The following is a 15,430-nucleotide window of genomic DNA, read 5'->3' as shown; positions in this document are numbered from 1 at the left end:
TTTTCTTTGTAAAAGCACACTACAGAGACTCCAGATATGAGTGGCAACTGTCAAAGAACACTGGCAGGGGTCTGCAGGGCACACGCTGAAGGAAGGCCTGACACACCCGCTTTAAGGACACTGACTGCTATTAGCTTACACTGGAAAACTTCTTTTTCTTTGTAAAAGCATGCTATAGAGACACCAGATATGAGTGGCAACTGTCAAAGTACGCTGGCAGGTTTCTGCAGGGCACACGCTGAAGGCCTGAAACACCCGCTTTAAGGACACTGACTGCTATTAGCTTACACTGAAAACCTTTTTTTCTTTGTAAAAGCACACTACAGAGACACCAGATATGAGTGTCAACTGTGAACGTAGGCTGGCAGGGGTCTGCAGGGCACACGCTGAAGGAAGGCCTGACGCACCCGCTTTAAGGACACTGACTGCTATTAGCTTACACTGGAAAACTTTTTTCTTTGTAAAAGCACACCATAGAGACACCAGATATGAGTGGCAACTGTCAAAGAACACTGGCAGGGGTCTGCAGGGCACACGCTGAAGGAAGGCCTGACACACCCGCTTTAAGGACACTGACTGCTATTAGCTTACACTGGAAAACTTTTTTTCTTTGTAAAAGCACGCTATAGAGACACCAGATATGAGTGGCAACTGTCAAAGTACACTGGCAGGGGTCTGCAGGGCACACGCTGAAGGCCTGACACACCCGCTTTAAGGACACTGACTGCTATTAGCTTACACTGGAAAACTTTTTTCTTTGTAAAAGCACGCTATAGAGACACCAGATATGAGTGGCAACTGTCAAAGTACACTGGCAGGGGTCTGCAGGGCACACGCTGAAGGAAGGCCTTATACACCCGCTTTAAGGACACTGACTGCTATTAGCTTACACTGTAAAACATTTTTTCTTTGTAAAAGCACACTACAGAGACACCAGATATGAGTGGCAACTGTCAAAGTACGCTGGCAGGTTTCTGCAGGGCACACGCTAAAGGCCTGAAACACCCGCTTTAAGGACACTGACTGCTATTAGCTTACACTGGAAACCTTTTTTTCTTTGTAAAAGCACACTACAGAGACACCAGATATGAGTGGCAACTGTCAAAGTACGCTGGCAGGTTTCTGCAGGGCACACGCTGAAGGCCTGAAACACCCGCTTTAAGGACACTGACTGCTATTAGCTGACACTGGAAACCTTTTTTTCTTTGTAAAAGCACACTACAGAGACACCAGATATGAGTGGCAACTGTCAAAGTACGCTGGCAGGGTTCTGCAGGGCACACGCTGAAGGCCTGAAACACCCGCTTTAAGGACACTGACTGCTATTAGCTTACACTGGAAACCTTTTTTTCTTTGTAAAAGCACACTACAGAGACACCAGATATGAGTGGCAACTGTCAAAGTACGCTGGCAGGGGTCTGCAGGGCACACGCTGAAGGAAGGCCTGACGCACCCGCTTTAAGGACACTGACTGCTATTAGCTTACACTGGAAAACTTTTTTTCTTTGTAAAAGCACACTACAGAGACACCAGATATGAGTGGCAACTGTCAAAGTACGCTGGCAGGGTTCTGCAGGGCATACGCTGAAGGAAGGCCTGACACACCCGCTTTAAGGACACTGACTGCTATTAGCTTACACTGTAAAACTTTTTTTCTTTGTAAAAGCACACTACAGAGACTCCAGATATGAGTGGCAACTGTCAAAGAACACTGGCAGGGGTCTGCAGGGCACACGCTGAAGGAAGGCCTGACACACCCGCTTTAAGGACACTGACTGCTATTAGCTTACACTGGAAAACTTCTTTTTCTTTGTAAAAGCATGCTATAGAGACACCAGATATGAGTGGCAACTGTCAAAGTACGCTGGCAGGTTTCTGCAGGGCACACGCTGAAGGCCTGAAACACCCGCTTTAAGGACACTGACTGCTATTAGCTTACACTGAAAACCTTTTTTTCTTTGTAAAAGCACACTACAGAGACACCAGATATGAGTGTCAACTGTGAACGTAGGCTGGCAGGGGTCTGCAGGGCACACGCTGAAGGAAGGCCTGACGCACCCGCTTTAAGGACACTGACTGCTATTAGCTTACACTGGAAAACTTTTTTCTTTGTAAAAGCACACCATAGAGACACCAGATATGAGTGGCAACTGTCAAAGAACACTGGCAGGGGTCTGCAGGGCACACGCTGAAGGAAGGCCTGACACACCCGCTTTAAGGACACTGACTGCTATTAGCTTACACTGGAAAACTTTTTTTCTTTGTAAAAGCACGCTATAGAGACACCAGATATGAGTGGCAACTGTCAAAGTACACTGGCAGGGGTCTGCAGGGCACACGCTGAAGGCCTGACACACCCGCTTTAAGGACACTGACTGCTATTAGCTTACACTGGAAAACTTTTTTCTTTGTAAAAGCACGCTATAGAGACACCAGATATGAGTGGCAACTGTCAAAGTACACTGGCAGGGGTCTGCAGGGCACACGCTGAAGGAAGGCCTGACACACCCGCTTTAAGGACACTGACTGCTATTAGCTTACACTGTAAAACATTTTTTCTTTGTAAAAGCACACTACAGAGACACCAGATATGAGTGGCAACTGTCAAAGTACACTGGCAGGTTTCTGCAGGGCACACGCTAAAGGCCTGAAACACCCGCTTTAAGGACACTGACTGCTATTAGCTTACACTGGAAACCTTTTTTTCTTTGTAAAAGCACACTACAGAGACACCAGATATGAGTGGCAACTGTCAAAGTACGCTGGCAGGTTTCTGCAGGGCACACGCTGAAGGCCTGAAACACCCGCTTTAAGGACACTGACTGCTATTAGCTTACACTGAAAACCTTTTTTTCTTTGTAAAAGCACACTACAGAGACACCAGATATGAGTGGCAACTGTGAACGTAGGCTGGCAGGGGTCTGCAGGGCACACGCTGAAGGAAGGCCTGACGCACCCGCTTTAAGGACACTGACTGCTATTAGCTTACACTGGAAAACTTTTTTCTTTGTAGAGACACCAGATATGAGTGGCAACTGTCAAAGAACACTGGCAGGGGTCTGCAGGGCACACGCTGAAGGAAGGCCTGACACACCCGCTTTAAGGACACTGACTGCTATTAGTTACACTGGAAAACTTTTTTTCTTTGTAAAAGCACGCTATAGAGACACCAGATATGAGTGGCAACTGTCAAAGTACACTGGCAGGGGTCTGCAGGGCACACGCTGAAGGCCTGACACACCCGCTTTAAGGACACTGACTGCTATTAGCTTACACTGGAAAACTTTTTTTCTTTGTAAAAGCACGCTATAGAGACACCAGATATGAGTGGCAACTGTCAAAGTACACTGGCAGGGGTCTGCAGGGCACACGCTGAAGGAAGGCCTTATACACCCGCTTTAAGGACACTGACTGCTATTAGCTTACACTGGAAAACATTTTTTCTTTGTAAAAGCACACTACAGAGACACCAGATATGAGTGGCAACTGTCAAAGTACGCTGGCAGGTTTCTGCAGGGCACACGCTAAAGGCCTGAAACACCCGCTTTAAGGACACTGACTGCTATTAGCTTACACTGGAAACCTTTTTTTCTTTGTAAAAGCACACTACAGAGACACCAGATATGAGTGGCAACTGTCAAAGTACGCTGGCAGGTTTCTGCAGGGCACACGCTGAAGGAAAGCCTGACACACCCGCTTTAAGGACACTGACTGCTATTAGCTTACACTGGAAAACTTTTTTTCTTTTGTAAAAGCATGCTATAGAGACACCAGATATGAGTGGCAACTGTCAAAGTACACTGGCAGGGGTCTGCAGGGCACACGCTGAAGGAAGGCCTGACACACCCGCTTTAAGGACACTGACTGCTATTAGCTTACACTGGAAAACTTTTTTTCTTTGTAAAAGCACGCTATAGAGACACCAGATATGAGTGGCGGCACTGACTGGGCAAATGGGCACAGTATTCACTGTGAGCCTGACACAGAAGCTGGCAGGCAACTAACTGATATTCAATCTATTACAGTGAAAAAAAATAAAATATTTTTAAATGTCAAGCATAAGCTATTGTGAAACCAGATATTGAGTAGTGGCACTGGGCAAATGGGCACAGTATTCACTGAGCCTGACACAGAAGCTGGCAGACAACTAACTGCTATTCAATTTATTACAGTGAAAAAATGTTTTTTCTTTTTAAATGTCAAGCTTAAGCTTTTGTGACACCAGTGATTGAGTGGTGGCACTGGGCAAATGGGCACAGTATGCACCGTGAGCCTGACACAGAAGCTGGCAGGCAGGCAACTGCAATTACATTACACAGAAGAAGAAAAAAGCAGACATGTTCTAGCCCTAAAAAGGGCTTTTTGGGGTGCTGTTCTTACAGCAGAGATCAGATGAGTCCTTCAGGACTGTAGTGGACACTGAATACCCTAGCCTAGCTATCAATTTCCCTATCTAATCAGCAGCAGCTACACTTTCCCTCCTCTCACTAAGCATGCAGCTTCACAATGAATCTAAAATGGATGCTGGGAGGGAGGTGGGAGGGTGTGGAAGGGAGGGTCTGCTGCTAATTTGCTGGAATGTGTCTGCTGACCGTGAGGCACAGGGTCAAAGTTTGCTCAATGATGACGAATAGGGGGCGGATCGAACCGCCCATGTGTTCGCCCACGGCGGCGAACGCGAACACGCTATGTTCGCCGGGAACTATTCGCCGACGTGCTATGCCGCCCCCGGTGTTTAGAGCCAGGTCCCTAAGGACGGCATAGCACGTCCCCCGTCCTTAAGGGGTTAATGTACAGCCTGTCTTTCTCTCTATCTATTTAGCTATCTATCTAACTATATATCCATCTATAGAATAAATAAACAGTACTACTATTTTCTGTTTAACCTACAGTATTAGAAATTGAAATAATGCAAAAAGATTCTGAATTTCTTACACTATTTTTAGATATCGGTATTGGTGATCTGATTCCTGTGGAAGTAAATCATCTCAACATTTGCAAGCCAAAAAACAAAGACTCTATTATCTATCGACAGACATTGCAGTTTATAGACAGAACCTTCACTGGAAAAAAATGAGCCTGCAGTTTGTATGTGCTAAGTGATACTAATGGTACATCTACAAAATATAGAACAGGCTGTTCATTTTTTCATTTATTTTTTGTCAGTAGTAATCCCTGGCTGCCCCAGAGCTTGAACTCCTGTGAAGCTTTCTGAGTCCTTGGGCTAGAAAAGCATTGTTATATTCATATTTCTATGAAGGCTGGTCTTGTGTCCTTTGACCACTTGTTGTACACTATGGATAACACTGGCTTTTAAACATGCAATGTGACTTTACTATCGAACCTTTGGATCTTATTATGCCACTAGCATTAGTTGTATTTGATAGGTCAGTTTGCAACACTGTGATGCTAGGAGTCTTCTACATAATTCTCCAATTAAAATACTTGCAACAAACTACTTGTATCATGTTAAGACATCTTATATAGTTGCAAAATCAGAGTATTCGTAGTGATCAGCTATTATGAAACAGATGTTAATTATTGACATAGTCAAGTTATAACGCTTAAAGTCATATTGCTGCTAAGATAATGAATGCATGTTAACACAATAAAACTCATATGATTCCCTCACAGGAGAGAATGTGTTATATAACCATAGCCATAATGGAAAATACATTAGTGTGATCTGTTCAGAAAATTTGTATAAAAAAAACTTTTGTGACATATATTTTTGGAATAAAGTCATTCCGTTGGCTGAATTTTATTTTTGTCTCTAGTTATAATAATGGTGTAGCTATGCTAAGATTTGTCTCACAGTATTTGACCAGTAGTAGGCCAATTTTTGGATGAGTTACTGAATTTTTAGAAATGGGATGAGTCAGAGTTTTATTACTGATTATTATTGCCCTAGCCTGAACACTTACACCAATTTTAACTTTAGAACAGTATTGATGCAGAATTTTATAATTTAAAAAAGGCACTGTTAGAAATGCAGTCACAAGATGTGACCTAGTAAACATGATGATGAATCAACTTTGGATGATGAATCAAATTTGGATACCTAACTTGAGTCCTGCAAATCAATCCTGTTGTGGAGACTGCAGTCAGGTGACCTTGGACAGCCTCCCAAAAATTCCAGAAGAGGCACCCAGCGGTGATATACTTACAACAGATCTTGTGAGTGCATTTCTAACAGCATAGGTTTTTATTTACTGTATTACACTATGCTGGCATTTTTTTTCCTTTATCATCTTTATTAAAGCATTTTATCTTTTTTTTATGACATATAAAACATAAGACAATACATTAGACATATTAGACATAATAACCCATATATTCTGATGGTGCATATTTCTATCAAGATTTATGTGCTTCCAAACATATATATGGTGAAAAAGAGAAGGAAAGCTAGATACCCCGAAGGGAATCAGCTTAGTGTGTGTCTGGGGCAGCCAGGATAGGGGATAACCCTCATATTAGTGAAATAAAGAGAAACAGACCTGGTGGGTCTGGTAGGAATTGGACACCCCCTGGTGGGTATGTATATATTAATTAATTAAAACTTAGCTTTTAATAGCATAAAACATAAAATAGAAAAAATAAAGAAAGAAAACCTTCAAACTATGAAAAAAACTAAATAAAATAATGAGTGAGGCGAGATAGAGTATATGCTCATAAGTGGGACATGTAGGTATCTAGAAGTCTTATAATAAGCACAACAATCTTCAAATAAAGATAAGTCCCATACAGGTGCTGCAATCGTTATTGTAGGCTACTGGTAGCTACTAAATAAAGTTTGACCCTCTATGTAAGTGAATCACCCTGCCTAGAAATCTCTGAATACAGACTTGTAAGGTCTAACAGAGTAGCAAAGTGTAACAATTTGTTACATAGAAAGGAAAGCTTGTTGGAGTTAGATAGAGTTATGTAGGTACAGAGGATTAAGTACAAAGTTGCTGCAGCTTGTATCTATTTGCTTATATATAGTAAACCACTAAAGAACACCAGATGGCTGCAACTTGAATTATGCAGGAGATGTATAGGAGTATATTATAGAGATAGAGAGAGAATCTCCAACTTGGAGTCATCCCTAACATTATCCCTTGCACCAACCCCTCCATCCACGACCAAATCCCCAGTTTAAATATTCTTTCCTCTAGTTGAATTCTAACTGGCTAGCTAGTAGCAATAACGATGGCACTCGAGCTTCTATCCGACCCTACTGCCTGTTGCCTTTGCCTGACACGTGTTTCGGCACTAAGAAACGTGCCTTCTTCCGAGGCTATGCAGATGTCCTCTGACACCAGTGGTTTCTTATACCGCTCCTGAACCAATGAATGAGGGGGCGTGTGTTTGGCCGTTCGTGCCCAGCGATCGAGCTCCAAATAAACCACGCCCCCTTCTCTCTCTGCAGTGTGATGTCACTAGTATGGGATTCTTGCCGGCTTATTAACCCTAAAGGTGCCAGACCATGCTGGAATGTGATTGGTGTTTCCAGTAAAGGCAGTTAAAGGGGTATAAAGAGATGGCAATAATTCCCCAAATAAGCCATAGAATAAAATAATATGAATTAAAGGCATCTATACAGTGACATAGATCTGGTCTTAATCCTTTGTACCTACATAACTCTATCTAACTCCAACAAGCTTTCCTTTCTATGTAACAAATTGTTACACTTTGCTACTCTGTTAGACCTTACAAGTCTGTATTCAGAGATTTCTAGGCAGGGTGATTCACTTACATAGAGGGTCAATCTTTATTTAGTAGCTACCAGTAGCCTACAATAACGATTGCAGCACCTGTATGGGACTTATCTTTATTTGAAGATTTTTGTGCTTATTATAAGACATCTTCTAGATACCTACATGTCCCACTTATGAGCATATACTCTATCTCGCCTCATTTCGTTTTTTTCATAGTTTGAAGGTTTTCTTTCTTTATTTTTTCTATTTTATGTTTTATGCTATTAAGAGCTAAGTTTTAATTAATTAATATATACATACCAACCAGGGGGCGTCCAATTCCTACCAGACCCACCAGGTCTGTTTCTCTCCAAACATATACATGTACATATGTCCGATACCTGTCCAGTTATGCAGCCATTTGCAATTGATAGCCTACAATTTCAAACATATTAAAAGGAAAAAGAAAAAAAACCTTTACATCACAATACATAGCCAAACAACAGTCATAACATACCAACTTTCTATGCAGTGCCAAAAGAGGGAGGGCAGGGGGCGTGGCCTGCTACTGGAGCTGAGCGGACGCATGTAAGATCAGCTCCGACATATAGAGACCAAAAGAGCAAAAATAAACGGCACGCTGAGCGCAAAACCTGCTACAAACACATATACTGACCGGGGGAAGCAGCCACCATGTCGCACAGACAGAAAACCAAAGCAGGAAAATCCGACAGAGCTTCATTCTTCTTAACAAAAACTGCGGCCTCCAGATTGAGGGAGAATCAGGAGCCTGCACAAGATGGCGACACCCAAGAAAGGCGGGAAACTTCCCCCTCACCGCATACATCACCTTCTCGCGCACCAGACGAACAGCCCCTGACGATGGGAGGCATAAGGGAGATGATGGAAGAGTTCACAGCCAATATACAAAAGAATATGAAGAAGCAACTTCAGGAGCTGAAAGTTGAATTACATAAAGAGGTGCAGGAGATAGGTAACCGCACCGCACTAATCGAAACAAAACTAGACGAACATGCTGTGGCCCATAACAGCCTGGCAGACAAAATCCAAGAACTGGACAACATTGTGGAAGCACACAGACTCAAACTAGCAGATATGGAAGACAGAGCGAGGAGAAACAACCTCCGGTTCCGGGGCATCCCAGAATCTGTCCTGACGGCTGACCTCCATAACTATCTGTCCGACATGTTCCAAGCTCTTACCCCAGAAATCCACCCTGATCAACTTATAATTGATAGAGCGCACAGACTGCACAGGCCTAAACATCTACCGCCTACAGCAGCAAGGGATGTGATCGCTAGAATTCACTTCTTTCACGCTAAAGACAAAATCATGAAAGCCAGCAGAACTACAGGCATGCCTGAAGAATATAAATTTATTAAAATCTTTGCGGACTTATCAGCAGAAACCCTGCACTTCAGGAAATCGATGTCGCCCATCACCACGACCCTGAGAGAACAGAATGTGAGCTATCGCTGGGGATATCCTGCTAAACTCCTCATTTCGCAATAAAGGTGCGGTCCACATGGTTGCAGACTTACCACAAGGCATTCGTAAGCTGAAGGACTGGGGACTGCCGCTGCCATCCGTTGGACCTGAAAAATCGGCGAAAGTTCCAAGAATGTCGCCAGAATGGTCCTCTCAGTGAAGAGCTCGAGATACACGTAAATATACTACACAAGCACACACACACCTAATCAACATGACAACCCTTAGATTCTGCTAAACATCAACAGAACTTATTATCCTTAATGCACAGCACAAGTTCGAACTGTTTATGGACATATAGACGTAAAGCCCGGACCATTGGCAGCTACCACAGCTGGTTAGACTTTGACTCTGCCCTACACAAAACTGATTTCGCATAAGGGCATGAACTGTGCACAGTATCCTGTCACCCATCTCAGTAACGGTGTCAAAATGTGTTGGCTCTTTTTGCCTTTAAGTTCAGTATTTATTTTGAGTAATAACTGTTTTGTTAAACTGTACAATCTACTGTTAAAACTGCTCTGAGGCCCCTAGGTGAATGACTAACATGTTAATAGGCATCACCTGCACCCCCCCCCCCCCACTACCCGCACCTACTGGTTAGGTGGCGGACCGCGGCCCCGATTATGGGAGCCCGTCTGGGTACATCACCCATTGATTGTTCTGACCCCCCCCCTACACCTCTCGACATACTAGTAACTTGTTACACCCCAAGAAAACGCATTCCTCTATCCAAAATCAAAGTTGGGCACACAACAATGTTGCAAATAACATAGTACACTTGAAGAAGTCATGGAGGCACAAAAATAGCACAGAAACACCTTTACTCCAACATGAAACTGGTTACCTATAACGTAAAAGGGTTAAACACACCAGGCAAGAGACGCCTTTTATTGCAAGAACTTAGATCTAAAGAGATAGACATCGCCTGTATCCAGGAGACGCATCTCCAAAACGCTAAGACACCCGAATTATACACCAAATACTTCCCTAATCAATACCATGCGCTGTCCGCGAACAAAACGAAGGGAACATCCATTTTAATAGACAAAGATGTAGCATTTATTGAGCAAAGAACACTAATAGACCCACAGGGCAGGTTCATCGTGTTGGTGGGACTCTTCAATAACACTCAGTACACCCTGGTCTCGGCGTACTTCCCCAATAAAGGGGCAGAGACCTTCCTTCACCGTCTCATGCAAAAAATTGAACAGATCAAATTAGGGGGGCTGATCCTCTGCGGCGACTTCAATTTTATTACATCGCCAGAGGAAGACACGACAGCGCTCCCACAAGGAGTAAGGCGAGGGCAGATGGTTTCCATATGTAAAACACTCTCTAAAAAAATCATACTACACAACCTGTACGACAGTTGGAGGGTTCTTCATGCAGGGGAGCGTGATTACACGTTTCACTCGAAAGTTCACAACACTTACACAAGGATCGACACCTTTTATGTGGACCAACAAACATTAGCACGAGTCTCTAGCTGTAACATTGGGGAAATAACTTGGTCGGACCATAGCCCAGTTTATCTAACCCTGTTCGACTCTTTCCAATTTAAGGGGAGAGGAACTTGGCGGATGAACGAGTCGCTGTTACACGACCGTACATTCACATCGCAAGTACACAAAGACTTGGTGAATTACTTTAAAGAGAACTCTAATGGGGAGGTATCTGACCAACATGTATGGCTAGCACACAAAGCTGTAGTAAGGGGACTTTTCATAAGGCGCTCCTCTTACCTCAAAAAGAACAGACAGAAAACCCTACTAGAATGCCAAAAGCTGCTGGCGATAGCGACGACCCAAAATAAACTTAACCCGTCCCCAACCCTACTGGAACAAATACAAACACTAAACAACCAACTAATAGAACTGAATGCAGCGAAAACTGCATACTATTTGCAAAAACTGAGGGCAACATCTTACCACCATAGTGGGAAAGCAACTAAATACCTAGCCAACCGGCTAAAAGCGAAGCTAGCACACTCCAAGATACCCTACTTGCACACCACAGACCAGAAAAAGATTCAAAATCCCCTAGAGATATCTCAAGAGTTTGCAAAATACTATGCAGATCTCTATAACCTAGGGAACCATCCCGGAACAGCCCCTCTAGATGATAATTTGATTAAAGCATACCTAGCAAAACTCCCTTTACCACAGCTAGACCATTCACAACTTTCGACATTACTTGAACCAATCACCGTAAGTGAAGTACTAAACACAATCCGACAGCTGCCAGTGGGGAAATCCCCCGGGGCGGATGGCCTATCTAATTCGTATTACAAAACATTCGCAGACATACTCGCTCCGTGGCTGGCGCGGACGTTTAAGACGGCAACGGACACGGGTCAACTCCCCCCCGAGATGCTTCTAGCCACAATAGTGACCCTACCTAAGCCAGGAAAACCCCCAGACCAATGCAAAAACTTCAGGCCCATATCATTGTTGAATTCTGATGCTAAGATCTACGCTAAGATACTGGCCACCAGGATGAACAAACTCCTTCCAACACTGCTAAATGACGACCAAACTGGGTTTGTACTGGGGAGACAAGGGACAGACAATAACAGAAAACTGTCCCTAATTCTGGAAAGGATGAGGGGGGCTGGTCCCGGCGGTCTACTCCTAGCTCTAGATGCCGAAAAAGCCTTTGACCGCCTGGGCTGGCTCTTCCTCCGCCGGGTATTGGAAAGGTTTGGGTTCCCGCATCAATTCATCAAGCAGATATTTGCCCTATACTCCCGCCCCACAGCCCAAGTCCTACAAGCTGGTTTCATGTCCGCACCATTTGATATTACCAACGGCACGAGACAGGGGTGCCCTCTGTCACCCCTGCTTTACATGCTCGCCTTAGAGCCATTACTCACTGCAATTAGAACCCACCAAGAGATAGAGGGAGTGGACTGGCACGGACGGACGATTAAAATCAGTGCATTCGCAGATGATATCTTGCTGTACATTACAAACCCAGTAAAATCACTACCCCACGTTATGCAACTCATTACAGAATACGGGGCGCTGTCCTACTACTCCCTCAACACTGCTAAAACACAAGCACTAGGACAATCCTGAGGTTAAGCAAGGTCATACATCCTGTGAAAGGGAGGCCTCTCAAAACATGTTATAAATTACATCTGCCATGGTCAGCATAATTATTTCAAACATTATTTTAAAGCATATAAAGCAAAAAGAGTTAAACATTTCATATCCTTACAGTCAGCACTAATGATTATAAACCTTATCTAAGCATAAAATACATACGAATAAGAAAAGTTAACTACTTCATATTCTTACACTCACCATACATGTAGATATGTGCCTATTGTTGTTCGGCATCTCCAGCCAAGAGAATCCTCATAACAGTCTCCCCATGGCGGATTAGGACCCCTGTGGCCATGTGATCGCCCAACAGGGCGACCACATGGTCACAATAGGTGTCCTAGTCTCTGCCTGCAGGGGGACTGTCTGTGCTGACAGGCAGTCTCCCTGCATGTGTAAAATCATTAAAAAAATGTAAAGTTAAAGTTAATTTAAAAAAAATATTATTATATATGTGTATATATATATATGATATATAGACATATATTATACCTATATAATATATGTCTATATATCATATATATAATGTCATGCTAAGTGTATTTTTATATTAATATGTACATATATTAATATAAAAATACACTTATAATTAAATTACACACGTATATATATAATATATAATAACTATATATATTGTATATATATATTATTATAAAATACAAATAATAAGTCAATTAAATTAAATAAAATAAATTAAAAATAATAATAAAAAATTTAAAAAAATTATATCTATACGAAATTTTATTCTAACTGTATTTTGATATTAATATATATATATTTATATCAAAATACACTTAGAATGAAATTGTATATATATCTATGTATATATAAATAAATAAAAAGAATACGAACTATTCATATGTCCATATAAAAAATTACATAAATAATTATATAAATATACACGTAGACTTCAAATATATAAATATGCATATATATTTAAATTCTACGTGCGTATTTATGTAATATTTTTACATAATGAAGTTATTTTATTGATTGCAATTTAAGGGACCTGCCTGCCAACCCAGGCCGAAAGTCCAGAGAATTTAATTTGCTATCACTGTATTTTACCCTGTAACGTTCTACGACACCCTAAAACCTGTACATGGGGGGTACTGTTTTACTCGGGAGACTTCGCTGAACACAAATATTAGTGATTCAAAACAGTAAAACATATCACAGCGATGATATTGTCAGTGAAAGTGACTTTTTTTGCATTTTTCACACACAAACAGCACTTTTACTGATGATATAATTGTTGTGATACATTTTCCAGTTTTGAAACACTAATATTTGTGTTCAGCAAAGTCTCCTGAGTAGAAATGGACCCCCCATGTACAGGTTTTATAGCGTTTTGTAAAGTTACAGGGTCAAATATATGGGTCAAATATTTTTACATTGAAAATGGGCTGGTTGGTTACGTTGCCTTTGAGAGCGTATGGTAGCCCAAAAATGAGAATTACCCCCATGATGGCATACCATTTGCAAAAGAAGACACCCCATTTGCAATACCTTGGGTTATGTCCAGTCTTTTTTAGTAACCACTTAGTCACAAACACTGGCCAAAATTAGCGTTCAATTTAGTTTTTTACTTTTTTCACACACAAACAAATATGAACGCTAACTTTGGCCAGTGTTTGCGACTAAGTGGCTACTAAAAAAGTCTGGACATACCCCATATTGAATACCCTGGGTTGTCTACTTTAAAAAAAATATGTACATGTGGGATGTTATTCAGAGATTTATGACAGATAATAGTGTTACAATGTCACTGTTGATACATTTTAAAAATGTATGTTTTGAAACCGCAATATCCTACTTGTACTTATAGCCCTATAACATGCAAAAAAATAGAAAAAAAGCATGTAAACACTGGGTATTTTTAAACTCAGGACAAAATTTTGAATCTATTTAGCAGTTTTTTTCATTCGCTTTTGTAGATGAGTAAAAGATTTTTCACATGAAAGTCAAAAAACATGTATTTTTTTCAATTTTTCATCATATTTCTTCATTTTTAAAAAATGTAATTACATGAGATTATATAAATAATGGTATGTAAAGAAAGCCCCTTTTGTCCTGAAAAAAACAATATATAATTTGTATGGGAACAGTAAATGAGAGAGCGGAAAATTACAGCTAAACACAAACACCACAAAAGTGTAAAAAGATGCCTGGTCGCAAATGTACAACATCGCAAAAAAAGTCCGGTCCTTAAGGGGTTAAGTACTTTACATTAAGATTATTATTAGATTTATAGAGTAAGTATTTTTGGTCAGACTTTTTTTTTTTTTATAATTCTTTAATTTGGTGTGCAACAAAAGGATAACATACAGGCTTGCAGAGCCACGACATCAACAAGCTTAATGTGGTCAAACATTTGCATACAGTGCCATGACATGAGAGACAATTTTACTTTTTTTTTTTAATTCTTTATTTTTGTTGTGCAAGGTATTACAATAGGCTTACTTGGCCACAATAGCAGTCGTAAGCGTTAACATACAATATTTCAAACATGGCATAGGAATATACGGCACAAATTTTACGTTTTGTTGAGATAAAACGTAGATTGTATATTGACATAACACTTATAGGCTTTCCTGTCTGATATGCACATTTTTTAAAAAGGTAATACAACAAGAGTTGACCGTTGCTAGGGTTAAGGTGGGTAGGTACTAGCTAGTGAGGCTATACTCATTAGGCTTCGATATAGCAAAATCCAGTAGTACGGTTGCGAGCCTAGACATGCAAAGAGTAAACAATAAAAATAAAAATGAATTGAGACAATATAGCATAAACTTAGCGGGCGCGTACTTGCTAATGCCCGGGTACCCCCTGTCGTTTATCGTAGCGATAAGTTAGCTTGGTAACGTTATTATGAGTAAACATATGCTAGTAAAAATTATTATTGAAATAAGCGAAGCGTCGTGTGTGTAATCTCGTTACCTCTACTGGGCATTATTCCTACCAAGAAATACAGTATGGGCCTGTTTAGAATGAGGAGAGTTCAGGCCTAGCTTGTGGGCCCGTAAGTATGGGTCACTAAGGCAGGTAGGATCTGGCTGTTAGTGCACAGGCATGCTTAGACATTGTTTGGGGTGCCCGATTCATAAAAGCCTACTCAGTTAAAGCTATCAG

At 41.4% G+C, this 15,430-nt stretch overlaps 1 protein-coding gene across 2 annotated transcripts in view; it reads left to right on the top strand.

Annotated features, from left to right (window-relative positions):
• LOC134587202 (general transcription factor IIH subunit 5) overlaps positions 1-5,464 on the top strand; it is a 948,377-nt gene extending 942,913 nt beyond the window's left edge. For both annotated transcript variants that reach the window (XM_063443405.1, XM_063443404.1), the window contains one exon: positions 4,947-5,464. In XM_063443405.1, the coding sequence (XP_063299475.1) occupies positions 4,947-5,077 (131 nt within the window). In that variant the 3' untranslated portion in view covers positions 5,078-5,464. The remainder of the gene's footprint in view (positions 1-4,946) is intronic.
• The last annotated feature ends 9,966 nt before the right edge of the window (positions 5,465-15,430 follow it).

The sequence above is a fragment of the Pelobates fuscus genome, chromosome 2, assembly GCF_036172605.1.
Source record: "Pelobates fuscus isolate aPelFus1 chromosome 2, aPelFus1.pri, whole genome shotgun sequence".
NCBI lineage: Eukaryota > Metazoa > Chordata > Amphibia > Anura > Pelobatidae > Pelobates > Pelobates fuscus.
The sequence above is the reverse complement of the archived record's forward strand: the minus strand, read 5'-3'. Positions and strand labels throughout refer to the sequence as shown.